The sequence below is a fragment of the Haemorhous mexicanus genome, chromosome Z, assembly GCF_027477595.1.
Source record: "Haemorhous mexicanus isolate bHaeMex1 chromosome Z, bHaeMex1.pri, whole genome shotgun sequence".
Taxonomy (NCBI): domain Eukaryota; kingdom Metazoa; phylum Chordata; class Aves; order Passeriformes; family Fringillidae; genus Haemorhous; species Haemorhous mexicanus.
The window spans coordinates 44,366,999-44,385,116 of record NC_082381.1 but is presented as its reverse complement, the minus strand read 5'-3'; the positions used below and the strand labels follow the sequence as shown (position 1 = coordinate 44,385,116).

The 18,118-nt window shown below is 41.1% G+C and overlaps 2 protein-coding genes across 3 annotated transcripts; both read right to left on the bottom strand.

Moving 5' to 3' along the window:
* Positions 1–812: 812 nt before the first annotated feature.
* Positions 813–3,189, bottom strand: ATP5ME (ATP synthase membrane subunit e). The gene is made up of 4 exons (XM_059873371.1): positions 3,030–3,189; positions 2,832–2,886; positions 2,464–2,562; positions 813–953 (listed from the first exon to the last, which is right to left on the bottom strand). Exons 1-4 carry the CDS (start codon positions 3,063–3,065, stop codon positions 928–930), a joined length of 216 nt encoding a protein of 71 aa, XP_059729354.1. The 5' UTR covers positions 3,066–3,189; the 3' UTR covers positions 813–927.
* Positions 3,190–4,630: 1,441 nt separating this feature from the next.
* TMEM175 (transmembrane protein 175) lies at positions 4,631–16,455 on the bottom strand. 2 transcript variants are annotated; one of them, XM_059873368.1, is made up of 10 exons: positions 16,287–16,454; positions 15,920–15,958; positions 14,746–14,843; positions 13,624–13,675; positions 12,727–12,762; positions 11,274–11,357; positions 10,480–10,644; positions 9,116–9,194; positions 7,335–7,476; positions 4,631–6,784 (listed from the first exon to the last, which is right to left on the bottom strand). In XM_059873368.1, exons 1-10 carry the CDS (start codon positions 16,416–16,418, stop codon positions 6,121–6,123), a joined length of 1,491 nt encoding a protein of 496 aa, XP_059729351.1. In that variant the 5' UTR covers positions 16,419–16,454; the 3' UTR covers positions 4,631–6,120. The 2 variants fall into 2 exon arrangements, with proteins under 2 accessions (XP_059729351.1, XP_059729352.1); XM_059873369.1 differs by lacking the exon at positions 11,274–11,357 and having other exon boundaries at positions 16,287–16,455.
* Between the last annotated feature and the right edge of the window lie 1,663 nt (positions 16,456–18,118).

The following is an 18,118-nucleotide window of genomic DNA, read 5'->3' as shown; positions in this document are numbered from 1 at the left end:
CAAGGGAGAGGATTCTGCCCCTCTGCTCTTGTGAGACCCCACCTGGAGTACTGAGAGCAGTTCTGATGCCTCCAGCAATAAACATGGAACTGTAGGAGCAAGTGCCTCCTCCAAGAGGAGGCCACAACATTGATAAGAGGGTGGAGCACCTCCCCCAGACAGGCTGAGAGCTGGGGCTGTTCAGCCTGGAAAAGAGAAGTCTCTATGGAGACCTCCTAGCAGTATCTGAAGGGTCCTACAGGGAAGCTGGAGAGGGACTCTTCATCAGCAACTGCAGTGACAGGACAAGGTGTAATGGGTACAAACTGAAAGAAGGGAAATTTATATCAAATATTGGGAAGAAATTCTTCCTGGTAGGGTGGTAAGACACTGGATCCGGTTGCCCAGGGAGCTGTGGGTGCCCCAACCCTGGCACTGTTTAAAGCCAGGCTGGACAAGGTCTTGAGCAACCTGATGGAGTGAGAGGTGTCTCTGCCCATGGCAGTGAGGTTGGGACGAGAGGATCCTGAAGGTCCCTTCCAACCCTTGATATTGTATGATTATACGAAACTCCCCAGTCAAGCCATTTCAGTAACAGATTCAGGCAGTCAGCGCCTTGCCAGTCTCCCCCACCTGCCCATATATGTAAAATTTTATGTATTTTCTGATCAGAATCATTACCTGTGGATAATGGGGGTAGCAACTGGCTACTGCTGGGGGAATACAATGGAGTATTTCAGTTGCAACAATAGCTAAATTGTGACAGTTGGTTACTGTCACATTCTGTCCCTATTTTTGCTGCTGTTCTGTGCAATTTACTGAAAAAATACCAATTGAAGTGTAATAAGTACTTTATTGATAGAGTATCACACAGAGTTCAAAAACTACTAGACAGCTCAGAACCTAGCCATGTATTTCCATGTGCGAAATTCAGATGAAATTTGTTGTTTATTTCAGTATGGAATCTTCACTTGCTAAAAGGGAAGAAAACACAAACATGGTTAAAACTATTAGCCATGCCCATGCAGAACTAAAACATGCAAAACATAGTGGAATCAAAACCTATCTTTATCTAAATTCCTTCTGGTTAGTATTTATTATTCCCACTTCTGTTTATTCAACAGAATTGTAATTCCCAGCTCCGGGGTGATGGCAAACTTTTAAGTTTACTCAGTAGTAAAAGGTAGTTTTCTGAACTGACAAGTCAAATGAGACCAGAAAAAGCTACCACTGCAGGTATGTCCATCTTTAAGGAACAATCTTTGCAACTGTACAGCACATAATGAGAGTTTAACAACTGCTTTTCTGAAAAAAAACCCAGACCAAACCCATTGTTGGGAACAAGAGATCTGTCACCCTTGTGCCACTTTTAAACAGATTAAACATTCTACAGCAATAATCAAGAAAATTTCCTTACTAGGTGGCCTGGCAACATTACAGCACAGCCTCTATCTCCAAAAATAGAAAGTTTCATCTAACTAGAGAACATCTAAAATATACGGGGCTTTTTTTCAGTCCATGACCAATAGAGATGATGTATTTAAGAAGGCAAAAAGCTTTACTGCCAGTTAGTCATACAAAACATATTTTAATTTCTGTATCTGTAGTTAATTTTAGTGTTTTGTTCAACACTAGTTTTGTTTAGAACAACGCAAAGGTCACCCTTTTGTACGGAAAGAGTTAGTTACAGAGCGTGTAAGAACAGCCTGAGTTGTTAATCAATTTTCTTAAAATTCTTCTTAGTTTTAAGTCTACCTAAAAACCCTAGGTGAAACAAAGCTAGAGCATACATTCCTCTGTATGGCAGTGGCAAAGGAATCCTGTTAGACCCGTACAGGGAACACAAGAAATAATCCTAAGGACAAGGGAAACAATGCTGCAGCAGGAATACTGCAGGTGGAAAGGAATGAGAACAAAAGCAGCAGTATTAGTTGTGATGCCCTCTAGCACACCCTCTTCATGTGGGAGACACAACAAATGCAGCTCTAACACTTCAAAATACAAAAAGACCAAGCTGACCTCTAACAATAAACGTGTGATGCCACTTAAAAGCCTCAAGTTACAATTACGTACCACTGCCTATGCCCTATATTCAGTCATATTTGTGAGGTTCCTACACTGCATGGAGCAAAGGGCTTGCACATCCAGATGAAAAAGGGACATGCCACCACAGCTGATATACAGATTCAGTTATTCTTCATGGAATAACCAGTATCTTTTAGCAGTTTGTTTCCTTGGCGGAAATTCAGCCATTTAACAAGTCCTGACTGTTGCACAAGTGTTAAGTCTTGCTCTGACAAACTTTTCAAAATGCAGGTATAATGAAACAGCAGTAATATTTACTCCTCACACGGCCCTAACCCCCGCCTCCAGGCACTGGCTGCAGGCCCCAGTTTCTCTTAAGAGCACTGCGGTGGAACACCAGTCCTGCAGCCTAGCGCCTGCAGCACAGCGTGGGATGAATACACTAAACCGAGGAACTACCTTCTGCAAGCTCTTTTGCAATTCGCTCCAGTTCTTCACGTTTCTTTTTCTCCTCCGCCTCTATTCTTCTCTCTTCTTCAGCAATCGGCTTCAGGTAGTCTGCCATTAACACAATCCCTTTAAAACACAACTTCCCGAACCGCCGGAGGAAAGCTCCGCTCCTGCGGGCTCGGTCAAAAAGGAGCAAAAGCCAGTTTTGCTGGCAGAAAGACACATTTCATAGGGATCTGTGGCTTCACACCGGCAGGGCCGTCCCGGCAGGGCCGTGGCCGGGCCGGGGGAGGGAAATGGCGGCCGGGACATTTCAAGGTGCCCTTGCGGGCCGGGCGGGGGGAGCGGGAAGCGGCCGCCCGGGACGCCGCACTCACCGTATCGCTTCTTGCCGTAGATCATCCCCACGAGCAGCGCCGAGTAGCGGGTGAACTGCGGGAGGCAGAGACAAGGACGCGCCCTTCGCTCAGCCCACAGGCACGGCCGGCCCCGCCGCCCCCCGCCCCGGCCCGCCGGCCCGGGCGGCCCTCCCCGCGCCCCCGGGACAGCCCGGGAGATGCCCCCAGCGCCCTCACCTTGATGAGAGGGGACACCTGCACCGGTGGGATCATCCTGGCGGCAGCGGCGACGGCCGGAACTGAGCGGAGCGGCAGGAAGGGGCGGGGAGCAGCCGTGACCGGGAAGCCAAATGCGGCGCTGTCCTCTGCTTCCCGAGTGTCGGCGAGTCCGTCACTCAAAGAGCTCCGGCGGGCAGCCACAAAGAGGGGCTGAGGGAGCTGTGGCTATGCAGCCTATATGAAGGATCCAGGGGATCTCATCGATGTTTTTCAATGATAAATGCACACAGACTGAACGGCAGGAAGTTCCTTTTAAATGGAACAAAAGATAACCACTCTTTCTTTTATTTTTTAAATTCTTTTTTAAACTCGTAAGGGTAATTGGACGTTAAATCCTGTTGAGCCCTTTGAAAACAGATACTGGAAATATTTTTTCACTGTCAGGGTGGTCAGGTATTGGCATAGGTTGGCCAGGGAGCTGGCGGAGTCACCATCCCCGGAGGTGTTCGAGAGGCATGAGGATCTGGTGCAGGTGATGCAGTTTAGTGGTCTGGGGGTTACAGTGGCACTGCTGGGTGAACAGCTGGACTGGCTTAAAGGTCTTAAAGGTCTCTTACAACTTTAATGATTCCATCATTAAGTGGTTATGGTGTTTCTGTGCAGATGCTCAGTTTGACTGGACAAAGACCTCTGCAACCAACCCATCTAGCCTTCCCTGCTTTAAACTGGAGGGTTGGACTAGATGGTCCTCACAGACCCCTTCCAATGACATCCGTTCTGTGATTTTGGGATTGTAATTACTGTACTTCACTTTCATTTTCATAGATATAAAACCCTGTGGTCATTAGAAATTCTAATAACTAGTTACAGTTATATTTGGGAATGATCTCCTACTTGAGAATGACACAATTCAAATTAATGAAGTTGTTTCTCAAGAACTTTAAATGATGCTAAATGAGCTCTCTTTATACAAAATCTCCTATCATATTTGTCCTCAGGTTTAGGTTGTGAGATATTACCAAATTTGGGTTGAATAATGCTATCTTGACCACAAGCAAAAATAAAATGGTTTGTTCTGCAGAACAAATTACTTATTTGTAAGTGGGGTCAACAAAAAAAAAACCCAAAAAAACAAACTAACAAACCAACCCAAAGAAAGCAAACCAAACCAATCAACCAACCAACTAAAAACATGCACACAAAAAAAACCACCAAAAGGCGCATTACTCAGCTAATACAGAGCCTTGTAATATTTATGCATTGCTTTATACAAAGAATCCTTATAAAGACTGAAATGAAACTCCTTGGCTAGATTCAGTTTTTGGGTTTCATTCTCTTCAGGTACCATGAGAAGTAGAATCATCATTTCTTTATATAACATTAAAAACATTTTGGTATTTTGGAAAAAAAAAATCACAAAACTGCTGAGGTTGGAAGAGATCTTGGTAATCCTGTAGGAAAAACACATCTAACATAATTTTAATTACAGATATTGGCCTTAAAGTTCACCTACACAGAAGAAATAAATGGCTTGAAGTTTTGTTTCTTCACCGATTGCAATTTATTACAAATACACATATTCACTACTATGTGTCTGCTGCACATTAGAAACAAAACCATACAGAACCAAAGGTGCTTTTATTAAGTATCAGAAAAACTGCTATACACAACACAATGGAAGTAATTTAACCACAACTAGGTATAAATCCCCTTGAACAGCTGAACATACTCTTCACCAGAAGTATGTAGTATTCACAATGACATATTCAGTATCAAGGTGCTTCAAAACAAAAGCACAAGTGCTTTCAAGACTGATCTCAACTGAAACGAGATTTTTTTTTTTCACCTATAATTTCTTCAAGCATATTTTGCCACTTTTTTTTTTTCATGATGAACAACAAAATTCCCCAAATGCCTTTAATTACGGCATTAAAGTTGTCAGGCACTAAGATAAATCAAGACACAAATTAATCACTCTGCCAAAAAGAAACGTAATGGCTTCTACAGCCAGAGTTTAGATGATTTGAAAAGCACAATATTTATCCAGCCGCATGTAAGTGCAAAAAATAAAAAAAAAAATAATTCAACATTATCATGGACGGGAACTTCTAGGAGTTAGTTTCTTCTGCTGTTGTCCTGAGACACAGGAATCTGTGGGATCCCTTAGTTGTCCACAACTCAGGAGAAAACTCAACTCCCTTACCTGATGTGTAACTCTCACACATTGCAGTCTCATACTCTCCAATATGACACCATGCCTTCTGGATAACAAAAGGATATTCCATTGCCAGAAAAAAAAACAGACACAAAAAGCCTGAGAATTAAAACACTTCAGACAAGAAGCTTCTGCAGAACAGAAAAAACCTTACGTCTAATCACAGAGCTCTTTTCCCTCAGAAAATATCAAAGCTAGTTCAAACTTGGATGCAAAGCCACATGAATCCTCATTTGTTACACCCTTTTTAAAAAAAAGAATAGATAAGGCCAAAGAACTTGTGTTCAGATGGCTTGGAAGACTGCTATCACAACTGCAACTCCCATCTAAACTCACACAGAACCACTCAAACACAGTTAGATTTCCAACTGCTATCCCCTGTTTGTGACTATGCAGAACAGACCATTGAAAAAACCATTAAAAAAATTTAACATTGAAAAAAATTAAAAAAAAAAACCAAAAAAAACCAACCAGTAACTCGTATGCACACACGTTCTACTATGATGTACCATCCAGAAATCTCCATGTTTTCCATGCCTCACATTCTCTTACATAGAAGCTCAACCAACTTCTGTTTTTGGCTGCCATTTTTCTGGGTATCTGTGCACTTCTTAATCGATCACTGCTGCAGTTACATGTCAAGCAGCATTTTTTTTCTATAAGGCAATCCTAAAAGATGGGGAACATGCTTTTCTTTGCATCCCCTCTTTATCCAATATTTTCAATAGCAGATTTTAGAGAAAGGGTCTCGAGCATGGCCAGCTTAAACATAAATATGCCCCAGTTATGGTCAATACAGGCTTTGGTTTACATCAATATAATCCACACACGAATATAATGCGAGTCAGAGGAGCTGAAGTTGATCTCATAACTTCACATGCACTGTGCGGAAATTTAGGACAGCATTTCATTTGGAGACAAACATGCCTCCTCTTCTTCTAACAATACAACCTTCCGTCTGGAGAGAGACATCACAGACTTTATGGCAGTTAGAGAAATTCTAACAAAAATGCGCAAAGCAAGAAAAGCAAATGGGATTACAATCTGCATAAGATGGAAAATTGCTGTGCTAAATTCACTTAACAAGCAAGTTAGAAAAAAGGCCCCCAGGCTTACGCAAGGGTAAAGAGCCAGCTTGGCAAACATGAAGGCATGTTCCTTGCCACCATACCTAGCAAAGGCATGCAAAGTTTCCTCTTCATTGAGGAGGGCTGTAGTCCATATTGCAAACTGAAATATGCTGGCAAAGAAAGTGATAACGCAGCTGACCTGAATGGCTTCTATTTCGTTATGAGACTTTTCTGCAAATTCACTGGTCAGCTGGTAAGCTAGTGGAAGCCCACCAATGAAAGCCAATGAAAGTATGTTGAGCAGTCCCATTAACCGGGTAGCTTTTGTTACATAAAGGAAAAGGGAGTGATGGACAAACCACAGGAGACCAATTGTAACAAATGAGCCAAAGTAAGCAAGGTAGTTTGGCCCATATTCACTTAAAGCTTCAAGAAGACTGCCATGGAACTTCTCCTCAACTTCTCTGGGGTCAGGAACATTGTCTTCGCTGTGGAGAGAAAAATTACTTTACTTTGCATATTATTGTTATAAAAACACATCTGGATCAAGACTGAATTATGCTCTTTACTTTGAGAAAGTAGTGAACAACAGGAATCCACACTGTACTTCTCTAATCATTTAGCAACAGTGTTTCAAATAACAGCTCTGCAAAAAAATTATCTATAAAAGGAAATCTGAATGCAGGTTGGCATTCCTTTGGGTTAATAAAGTTTATACAGTGACTAAAAAGCTTTTTTTGGCAAAAAGCTTTCATCTGAAAACATAACTAAGCAAAAAAAGGAAGCTTTGCTCTTCAAGACTCTACATCCCAACATGTATTACGTATACTGATGACCATTACTGCTGGAGTGTGGGTGTTAGAAGTATCTTTGGTTTGTGCTCTGTGTCCTTCCAGAAATTCATACTTTAAAGTAACCACTGCAGATTTTGGATGTCAAACACAATATTTGATTAATTTTATTTCCTCAAATGTTACATACAGACAAAAGTTTATATATTTAACAGGACAAAGTGTAAGAACCAGCACAAAGCCTTACCATATATCCAAAATGAGCAGGGTTGCTACAATGGCATAGACTCCATCACTGAATGCTTCTACTCGTTCCTTACTCAGAGGCTCACTGAGGTAAAAAGTGAAGGTTTCTAAGCTATGATGTTCCTCCTCTTCACCTCTCTGACCTGGAAACAAATCCAGAGGCTAAATCATTAAAAGAAGTATAAAATAAGGTAGCTCAACAACTTACTGTGACTTCCTTTTTTCCCCATCTGCCTAAACTTTTCTTTAGATAAAAGGATGCTAGTCATCCACACATGTCAGTCACTCTACTTTTTTGGCATATGTGCCTCTCCCTGAAATTTATGTTTCTTTCAAGACAAGTGCTTCAGGAACAAAAAAAAAAAAAAAGTTCTTTCCTTTAAACTGTATGGCAAACCATTTCCACTACATTAATAATGACTCAAAGCTGTAATTAACAAAACAAATCAGATACTGTCCTTCAGGAAGCCCTATGAGCTACAGGATCTCTGTGACAGCTTGCAGAACTTAGACTACACGGCAGTAAAAACCTGTCTTGAAAAAAAACATGGGGGCTGAACTGGGATACTCAATGACCTCACTTAAAATAATTCAAGCCTTTTGTCAAAAGGCATAGCTTTTACAGGAAATGTCGAACACATCTCTGAAGAGTGAACTCAGAAGTGCTTAGCTAGCTAAAATACACTGCTTCAGGCATATATATAAAAGGTTAAGGTTCCACAGGAATGCAAAGCAGGTGTAATCACAAGAAATTCAATAAAGCAGTATTTCAGCCATCTGACAGGGTGAGAGGCAGAGACGTTACCTGACTGCAAAACACAGTGGCCCCATCACAATAGGCATGGACAATATTTGTATGTGTTTATTCTAAGGTTTTAAGAGTCTGGCTTCATCCTTTCAGAGCATTTCTGCCTCCCTGTTATTGCTGCCTCATGGGGGAGGGAAGAGTATGCTCACATTTGCACTGGCAACAGATAGACTTGTCTGAACAGCAGCAGTAAAAGTACAAAGGTGTTATTCTTCTGACCCAGCTTGGGAGCATCAGTTCCAAAGACATTATCTGTTCAGTGGTTTTGTGGTCCCTCTCAGAGGAACACTGCACCTTTCAGCCAAGTAGGTTGCATGGTATCTCCTGCAATGGCAACCTCTTTCTCAGCAGGATTTAAGAGCAGCTCAGGTTGCTATGGTTGTGCAATTGTTACTCCTGACACAAGGAGGGCAGAAAGCACATGAGGGAAGGAAGTATGGGTTTAGGCTAACTTAAGACATGTGTGAAGGCACCTCTTTAGATGGTAGCAGTTAGATTACTGACATGTAATGCCCTGAACAGTTAACTATTGTGAGGAAGTTTGATTTACAGGTGCAGTGCTTGCCTGTTTGAAAATGTGTGACTATTCAGCAATGTGGGAAGAAAGTGATAAAGGCATAGATCTTGATTCCTTATGTTCTTCCATCTCCATGCTCCCTCTTGAGGAGGGAAAAGGGATAGATGGCCTGCAGCCATCATTCATATACCTACGTGTGTCTGCATGCACTCGCATTATCAGGACAAACCAGAGAGTTTTGATCTTTAAAAGTGCTGTGCCTTACACAAATCTCATCACAGTTATGGGAAACTAGGGGGCAAGGGAGACACTGTTTAGAAGCACATCAATAAACCCTAAAATCACTATGTTATGAGACCGAAAATGAAGGCAGAACTGAAATTGCTTTATTCTGGGCTGTCTGCATAACATGCTGACAATCTAATCTGAACATATGCCTAAGAATTTTGTTACTTACCAAGAATTTTGTTTTTACACCATGTAATTAATCGAGTGAGATGCGGAAAAACGATTACAAGTCCAAGAAGTACATAAGACTGTTGGAGAAGAAAATTAACAGTTTAAATATAGTTATCAAAATATAAATTACCTTCCAGATTTAACATGAAACTGTAACTCTCAATCTTAGAACTAATAACATTGAGAAAAAGAAATCTTGGCTTTCAAAAAGAAAAAGGCTCAGTTAAAATGCTCATTCACTTCCTGAATAATGCATGTAGAACCAAATACTGCTTTTTCCTAGCTAATTTAGTACCAGTAATGAAGCAAACTAAAGCAAGTAGGGAACTAATTCTGCTGACAAAAAGTGCAGGAGTAACTACAATGGAAGTTGAAAAATTATCCCACATAATCCTTATAGGCTCTTCCAATTCATGATACTCTAAGATTCTACTATTTGTGTCACAAAAACACATTGGTGGTCATAAGTGGTTCACAGGCTTTGCAGAGGTCTAAGCATAGGAGCAACTGGGAGAGTAATTTCACCATTGTTAACATTAAAAACAAATAACCAAACTACAGTGAACAGAGTGAGGAAGAAGAGGAAAATATATTTTCAGAAAAAACTAGGCCTTTTAGTGTTTGGACTCATAACTGCTCCTTTCATCAAGAGCAACCTGATTTCTCACAGACTTAGGGATTATTTAAATGGTGCCAATTCCTGTGGAATCTTTCTCAAAATTCAGTTAAATCCATCTTTTCCTAAAGAACAAGAGGAATGGAAGCTTAGCATACACTCAAAAACTAGATTTCAGTTCTGAGTAGGGGCTCTAGAAAAGAGTTAAAGCTATGAATAAGTAGGAGCAACTCACTGACATGAAATAAAGGCAGAAGAGAAAAAGGCCATGTAAAAGCAGTCCTTATCCAAAACTATTTGTTTTGAGATGCAGATGAGCTAACTGGTCTCCCTTCTCTGTTTGCTCTTACACCCTAAGTTAGTGCAGCAACTGCATTCCCTTTTCTTCTGTTTGTGCAATGTGGTGTTCATTTCACATAAGCTTCCATATTACCTCAGCTACTTCTGATGCACAAGATATTAACGTAGAGTTTAGAAGACCTGCTTAAAACAAACAAAAAGCAGGCAAAGCAAGTAATATTTTAGCAAAATATTCTTTTTACACTATACAAAATCATGGATCAAGTTACAGGATGATTTTTGTGATTAAATACATTCATTAACTAAATGCAAAAAAACCCACCCTAGAACTAGCAATTGAGAAAGAGTGCATAATTAACACAGACATCACTATTTTCATACACAGTCCTAAAGACAGCTAATACAAACTGCTGCATCAAAGTTTTCTGTTAACTGAGAAAACTTACCAAAGGAATAAAGAAAAAAGAAAAGATGGCCGCTAAAAAGCATAAAATTGGTCCTCTTAGGATAATCTTTAAGATATGATGTTTATAGAAATTCTGATTTTCAGACTCCTGTATCTGTTGATTCAGTAAGTGTGGGTGATAGAATCCATATGCTACTATCACAGCCTGCAAGGAAAAGAGCATTACTGAACTTATTATAAATAAATATATGAAAGATATCAAGCATTAAGACATAGAAGTATAAATCAACACATTCCAAAACACTTTCAAGTTTCACTCCCATATGGAAAGTCAGTCTTAGAAACTCTGAGATATGACAACACACTGCATGTGAAGATTTTAGTGTCCTCTGCAGAGTCTGTGATGACCTTTGATCCTTGCTGAAGAGGAATGAAGACCTCTGTAATGAGGAACTGAAAGCAAACAAAGCACTGCACCAGGAGTAAGAGTGCTGCTGGACTTGAGATGAAAGCCCTCACCCACTGCTGCATGGCTCAGAAAAACATCAGCAGGAAAATGCAACTGTTCTTTGCCCAAGGCATTTTTAGAAAGAGTGGGAAAGGAATTCCATGAACATTGAGATCAGCAGATTTAGTTGCATAAAGCAGCTTCACAGGACAGTGAATTTTGTCTTACATACAGGTACTGTATTATCAAAACGGGCATAACTTTGAAGAAAAATCCTATACAGATAACATATTTAGCAATTTACACCTCTCCCTAAGAAGTGTAATTTCAATTTTACACAAGAAAGTCTATGTAAAAGTGAAAATATAAATGGATAGCTCCAATACCTGTATAAGGCCAATGACAACAGCACAGACACTGAACAGGAAGATGCCAAAAGGTACCCCTGGAAAGGAGGCCATTAAGGAAAACTGGAAAAAATCAGCAAGATCATATATTTAATTAAGAAGCAATGCAGGAATAACAGTAGAGAAATAGAAGCAGTCTTCATTCAATATTGAAAATATTCAAAAATCTATATAGTAATCTGCATTTCATCATAATTCCATTAAATGCTATTTCCAGCGACAAATATATGCAGGCATCATAACCAAAGGCATCTCTAGAGATGGTTTTGCTCTGACATTGACAGTGCTAAACCTTAGCCACTCTGGCAGTGTGCTTCCATAATAATTACAGAGTGGCTTGTACCTGAGCATAAAGCTTAACTGGTTTTGGTTGACATGATGTCATAGCTGTGAAAATTCTTGATATTAGGATACCTTTTTGAATCTTTTATTTTGTCTACCTTCATGGCTCCCTGTTGTATTAATTTCTGCAGCTTCTTTAGGGGAGGATAAAAAAGGGAAAAAAAAAAAAGAAAAGCAGGGTGTAATGTAAAGGTGGACAGCGTTCCAAAAACAATTTCAGCTTCAAGGCAAAATGAAAATTATGTTCTCTTGCTGATAAAGATTGTCTTACTGACCACAGCCTTATTTTTTGCAGACTAAATGTAAGACATATATATCTACATAGAAACAGGTGCCTGTCTTACACATACAACAGTCAAGATGCATCTTAAGCAACTGATTTGTTCTGTTAATATAGTATTCCTATGCAAATTTTCTTTTGAGGTCACATGACCAAAAATTATGCAGATTTTAGACATAAACCCTCTGCTGCCAGAATCAACCTTGCAGAGCAAATCAGAAGTGATACCACAAACTTGGGTCTAAATTACAAAAGGAAATTGTGCTGCCATATAATGAGGAGTTTGAAACACAGTTTTATTTATCTTACCAAAATTCTTATCAGATAACCTGGACTTTCTTCAATACAGTTGCTTTTTTAAAAGAAATCATGGGAAATTTTTTACCATGAGGGTGGTAAAACATTGGCACAGTTGCCCAGTCCCTGGAGACATACAAGGTGAGGTTGGATGGGGCTTTGAGAAACTTATTCTAGTTGAAGATGTTCCTGATCTTTGCAGGGGTTGGACTATAGGACTTTTAATGGCCCCTCCCAACCCAAACTATTCTATGATACTATGACTTTCCATAACTGTAATTTTTGTTTCTAGAATACCCATTTTCTGCCAGGTCTAGAACATGAAGTATTTGAAGGTTATAAAACAGCTTCATGAATTTTAAAGAAGCAACACTTAATTACGATAATGGATTCAGGGTTTATACTATAACAACACTTTCCTGGGTTTCTGAATACCTTGGTAAAGTCTTTCCAAATAAATGAAGAAACAAACAACGTAATTTAACAAATGTCAGATTTTAGAAAGTTACTTACTGTATATGGCAAGAAGGTTATGATCATCATGCAAGCCTAAAACAGAAAAAAGCATTTTGAAACACTCTGTATTTTCTGGACACATCTTCAATGAAGACATTGCTTGCTTTGTATTTTACAAAGAGATCAAATGCTTATGCTACATAATGAAAAATACCCACATTTCTGAAGTTGCTGAGTTTTGACTACAACAAATGGCTGCTTTTGTACACATCTTCCACGTTCTCTGTGCAAATTGTACAAGCTTATTGTAGAAAACACCACAGTTTTCTGTGTCTAACAATACCCCAGGCAAAAGTTTTGCTATGGTTCTTAAGAAACTTCTTTCTAAAGTAGCAATGCTAAATATACCACATCTTCTAAACAGTGGTTTCTGATTTGTCAAGAACATTAACAGCTGATCATAAATATTTCGCATCTAAAAAAGCAAAAATTAAAAAACCCAACCCAACAAATAAAAGCATAAAGAAATGCATTGCTTTGAAAGCTACATTAGGTAAGAATTAGATGCCTTAGGCTATTCTTCAAAAATAATTTCCTCTAGTTTTATCTCATGGAGCTCCAACAGTGCTTTTATTACCAAAATTAGAATAATTGTGTGTTTGCATACTTTCAGAGAACAGAGTTTGAAACAACATTGCAAAATACTCAGTTCCCTCAGATGAACTTCAGACTAACCTGCTGCAGAGCTTCTTTTGGTTTACAGTAAAACATTTGCAAGTTAAAAGCAAGTTATTTATCAATCAGTCACAGTGAAACTAAAGATCTTTGTATTTTCCTGACTTGGAAATATGTCTGAGTTATGCCATTTAAAGTAGAAACTTTTGGCTATTCACCGACACATGTAAGTGACCTGCATCTGCTTGTTAACCATCCAGCTTGTCTGACAAGACTCACCAGATTTAGAAGAGCCAGGACATCATCTATATGTTCTATCACCTGAAACAACCTGTCGAGGCAAGGCAAAGTAAGGTTATCATGAACAAGCCAACTCACAAAATATATTTCACAACTCTACCTATAAATTGTACATTTATGAAAGCATGGGGGCACCCAATTTTCTTTAACACAGAATTAATACAAGTATTCCAGGTGCCACCAAAACTCAAGTAGCTCAAATATGAAAGTAGTAAAAAAAAAAGCGAGATACAATGAAGTTCAATCATGGAGCAATTATTAAGAACCTGTTTTCTATTTGAATGGCAGAGTATTTTCAAAATTTTAAGGCTTACAATAATTTCTCCTGAAGAGACAGCACACAAAGCTTTCCTTGTATGCATCCCCAGATTTTGTAAATGAAACTCCTCATTCACAAAACTGTCACTTAGAATGAACAGGATCCATCACCCTCCACAAAACCCTGAAACTGTACCTCAGCATTTACTTATAAGAGCAAAGAAAAGAACTGCAGTAAAGGAATGGATGTGAGGAATCAGCTTCAAATACTGAATTACAGGTTGCATGCCTTTATTGGAATGTAGCCATTCCACTTGCATAGTGACATTTGTAAATTTCAAAATTCAGACAAAAACTGCCCTGGTTCCTGTATGACACCTGTGTGCCAATTATTTTTTAACCACCAAGACATGGCAGGTGGGAGTGTCCACAGCTCTGTGAAGTACAGAATCTGTAAGATTACAATTGGCTATGTGACAGCTACTACTGAGGACAGAGACGAGTTTTATGCCAGCTGTACTATATCTATTCCTTTGTTGTAGGCAAGTTACAAATTCAGGTTTTTTTTAGCAGAATTAGAAGTCTAATTCTATTTAGCCTTCAAGATAAGATGAAAAGTAACTCTAAAAGATATATAATGCTTGTTTTTCTCTGTATGACTATGGCAGTGGTGGAAGAGTAGCTTTTCACTGCTAAGGGTAGCATTTCTTTACAATGATTTCCTATTATTATTTAACAAAAGACAATCCAGAAGTCTGGCAGCAAGACAGAAATACATCAGAGACATGTTTATCTCCTGCATTTTCTAGCTTTTCACTTTAAATTTAAACACCATATTCCTACCTTACATGAGCTGCCCATGCCACTGTGACTATTAAAAAGGTCATCAAGTAGACTGCAATTTTTGCCAGGAGAAGTTGCTGAACACTTTCACCTAATTTCTGAAACAGAAAGTGACACCCAAGGAAACAAAATATAAATGTTACGTTACAAAATTATTACCAAAATCTGAAAAAGAGATGTACAGTAATGTAATGTATTTTTGGAAAATGCCTCCCAAGAATGCAGTTCCCATTCAACAATCTCATTAGTACATTGCAGAGAAAACCATTTATTAGGAACTTGTTAAGTAGGCTGAAATACGGCATTTGATGTATCAACACATCTCATCAATCTGTAAATGGGCTTCCCAATGCTCTATTCACCTTGTTACTCATTGATGCATTCTCTTATCACTGTTACTATAATAATGCATTTCAGAGGACTGGACACAATATGCCTCTTTTACTTTCACAGCATTGACTTCCATAGTAGAAGCATCGCAGAGGTTTCATGTGAAGATTGTTAAAAAGGAGAAAGGAGAGGGCTTAACCTCAGCAAATTTTGCAAATACCACTACAATGGGTTAAACAGACTTATACAGTATATTCACTGTGTTACAGATCTTATCTGAGCTTCTTAAACTAACATTTACATCTATTTAAGAGTGGCAAAATAAATAATGACAAAAGAAAAAACCTCTAAACTTTCTCAAATTATTGTTTCCTAAAATTCCTGGGTATTCTCAGAATGAATTTATTTTCTGTAGTCTTATTTTTCCACCTTAGTTTATTCAAATTACATTTATTGTGAACCTGACTTTAAAACCAGCATTCAGATTGTGCTATATAAGTGGCTTCTCTCAGTGATGGTTTATTAACAAGAAGACCAGATCCTTGCTGAAAGTTGTTTTGGTCAGACGGGCAATTCATCTCCCATAGAAAAGTAATTAGTTATAATCTGTGGCCTACAACAGGCTCATTCATGTTGTATGTCACAACATCTGCATATAACACAAATCTTAATCTAAAAGTTATACACCCGAAGTTTCACGCCGTATGTGAAATTTATGTTAGGTTTTATGTTGCTTAATGGCTTCTGCTTTTGAAAGCCTGTAACTCGAAATGAAGCGGGCGTGCTAAACCAGGATGTTACATCTGCTTGAGAGGGCACAAGCAACAACAACGGCACGTAATACCTGGTCAGGATGTATTTTCGTGTGAGCCACCGGCAAAATCTGAAACAACAAAACGCTGATTAGCACATGACGTTCTTTTCCTCGTTGAGCACTTCCCTAAAACCACACAACCTTCAGGTGCCAGCGGATCGCGTGGCCAGGAGCAGCTCTGGAAGTCACAGCCACTCCCGGGCCGTGGCCCGGCCCGCCACGGCCGGCACTGCCGACACCGCTCCGGGGCGGCCGCCGGCACGCCGCGACAGCGGGGCGGGCGCGGAGCCGGGCGGCACCGGCGGCCGCGGCCCGGAGAGGCACGGGCGCGACCCGGAAAGCCATGACCAGCCGCAGCTGCCCCCTCCCTCCCTGCCTCCCGCCGCTGGGCACTCACCATCACGGTGGCGATGATGGACAGCAGCGCGTCGCTGTAGGCCAGCAGCCGGTGCGATGTCTGCGTGCTGCCGCCCGGCTCCGGCCCCAGCGCCGGGCCGCGCTCCCGCGCCGCAGCCCGCGGAGCCGACATGGCCCCGCTGCGCTCGGCGGCGGCGGGGGCGGCGCTTCCCCTCGCCCTCAGAAGGGCGGGAGCCGCCCGCTGCCCCTGTGGGGCGGAGGAAGGCTGCTCTCGGAAACGATGCGGTAGATGTGGTCGTGCCGCTGGGCGCCCAGTGGCTGAAGCAGCAATCTCGCCTTTAAAAGGCGTTCCAGTTCCCCTCTCCGTTTTACACAACATCCTGAATCCAGCGACACTGACGGTGTGTTCTACACAAGACAGGTCAGGAAACATCAACAGAAGAGGCAAAGGAAAGCATCACTCTTACAGAAGCAATTCCTCAAACAAATTCCCTTTTTAAAATGGGAACAGCATGTCAGCAGTTGAGGGAGGTGATCCTGTCTCTCTCCTCAGCCCCGGTGAGGCACATCTGGAGTGCTGTGTCCAAACCTGAGGCTCTCATTACAAGAGAGACATGGAGCTCCCGGAGCAGGTCCAGTGGAGGGCAACAAAGATGATGAGGGGACTGGAGCATCTCGCTCCCCAGGAAGAGCTGAAGGAGGTGGGCCTGTTCAGCCTTGAGAAGAGGCGACTGAGAGGGGAACCTCAGGAATGTCTATAATTGTCTAACGGGCTGGTGCCAAGACAATGGACATAGGCTCTTCTCCGTGATGCCAAGCAATAAGATGAGAGAAAAGCACAGCAGAAAAGCTGCACCTGAGTATGAGGAAGAACTTCTTTACTGTGTGGGTGATCACAAACAGGAACAGTGTGCCCAGAGAGATTGTTGGATCTCCCTCAGTGAAGATACTCAAAAACCATCTGGATGCAATCCTCTGCCATGGGGTCTAGAGCTTGAGCAGGGAGGTTGGACCAAATGACCTGCTGAGATTGCTGAGATTCCTTCCAACATTAGCCATTTTGTGATTCTGTGATCTTGTGAAATAAAGACCTGTGGAACTACAGGCCAGTCAGTCTCACCTCTGTGCCTGGTGAAATCCCCATGGAAGTTATAGTAAGGCATATGTAAAATAAGGAGGTGGTTAGTGATAGCCGATGTGGCTACATTAAGGGCAAATCATGCCTGCCAAGCGTGGTATAGAGGTGATTGTTGAGGGGAGAGCTGACATCATCTACATGGTCTTGTGCAAAGCATTTGCACCCAATGGCTTGGGTTGGAAGGGACATTAAAGATTGACTGTTCCAAGCCCCCCTGCAGTGGGCAGAGACACCTTTCTCTAGACCAAATGCTTAAAGCCCCATCCAACCAGGCCATGAACACTTCAGGGATGGGGCATCCGCAGCTTCTGGGTAATGTGTTCCAGTGCCTCACCACCTATATAGTAAAGAACTTCTTTCTAATGCATAACCTGAACCTACCCCTCCTTTGGCTTAGAGCCATTCGCTCTTGATCTGTCACTATATGGTTTGCCCAAAGTCTCCATCCTTCTTGTAGTCTCTCTTCAGGTGCTGGAAGCCCACCTTCTCTTTTCCAGGCTGAACCATCCCAATTTTCTCAGCCTTTCCCCTTAGGAGGGGTGCTCCATCTCTCTAATCATCTTAGGGGCCCTTCTCTGGACTCACTCCAACAGTGAGTCCGTGTCCTGTTGTGTCCAGCATGGAGTGTCCAACATTCCATATCCTTCCTGTGCTGGGACCTCAGACCTGGATGCAGGGTTCCAGGTGGGCTCTCACCAGAGCAGAGCAGAGCAGAGGGGCAGAATCCCCTCCCT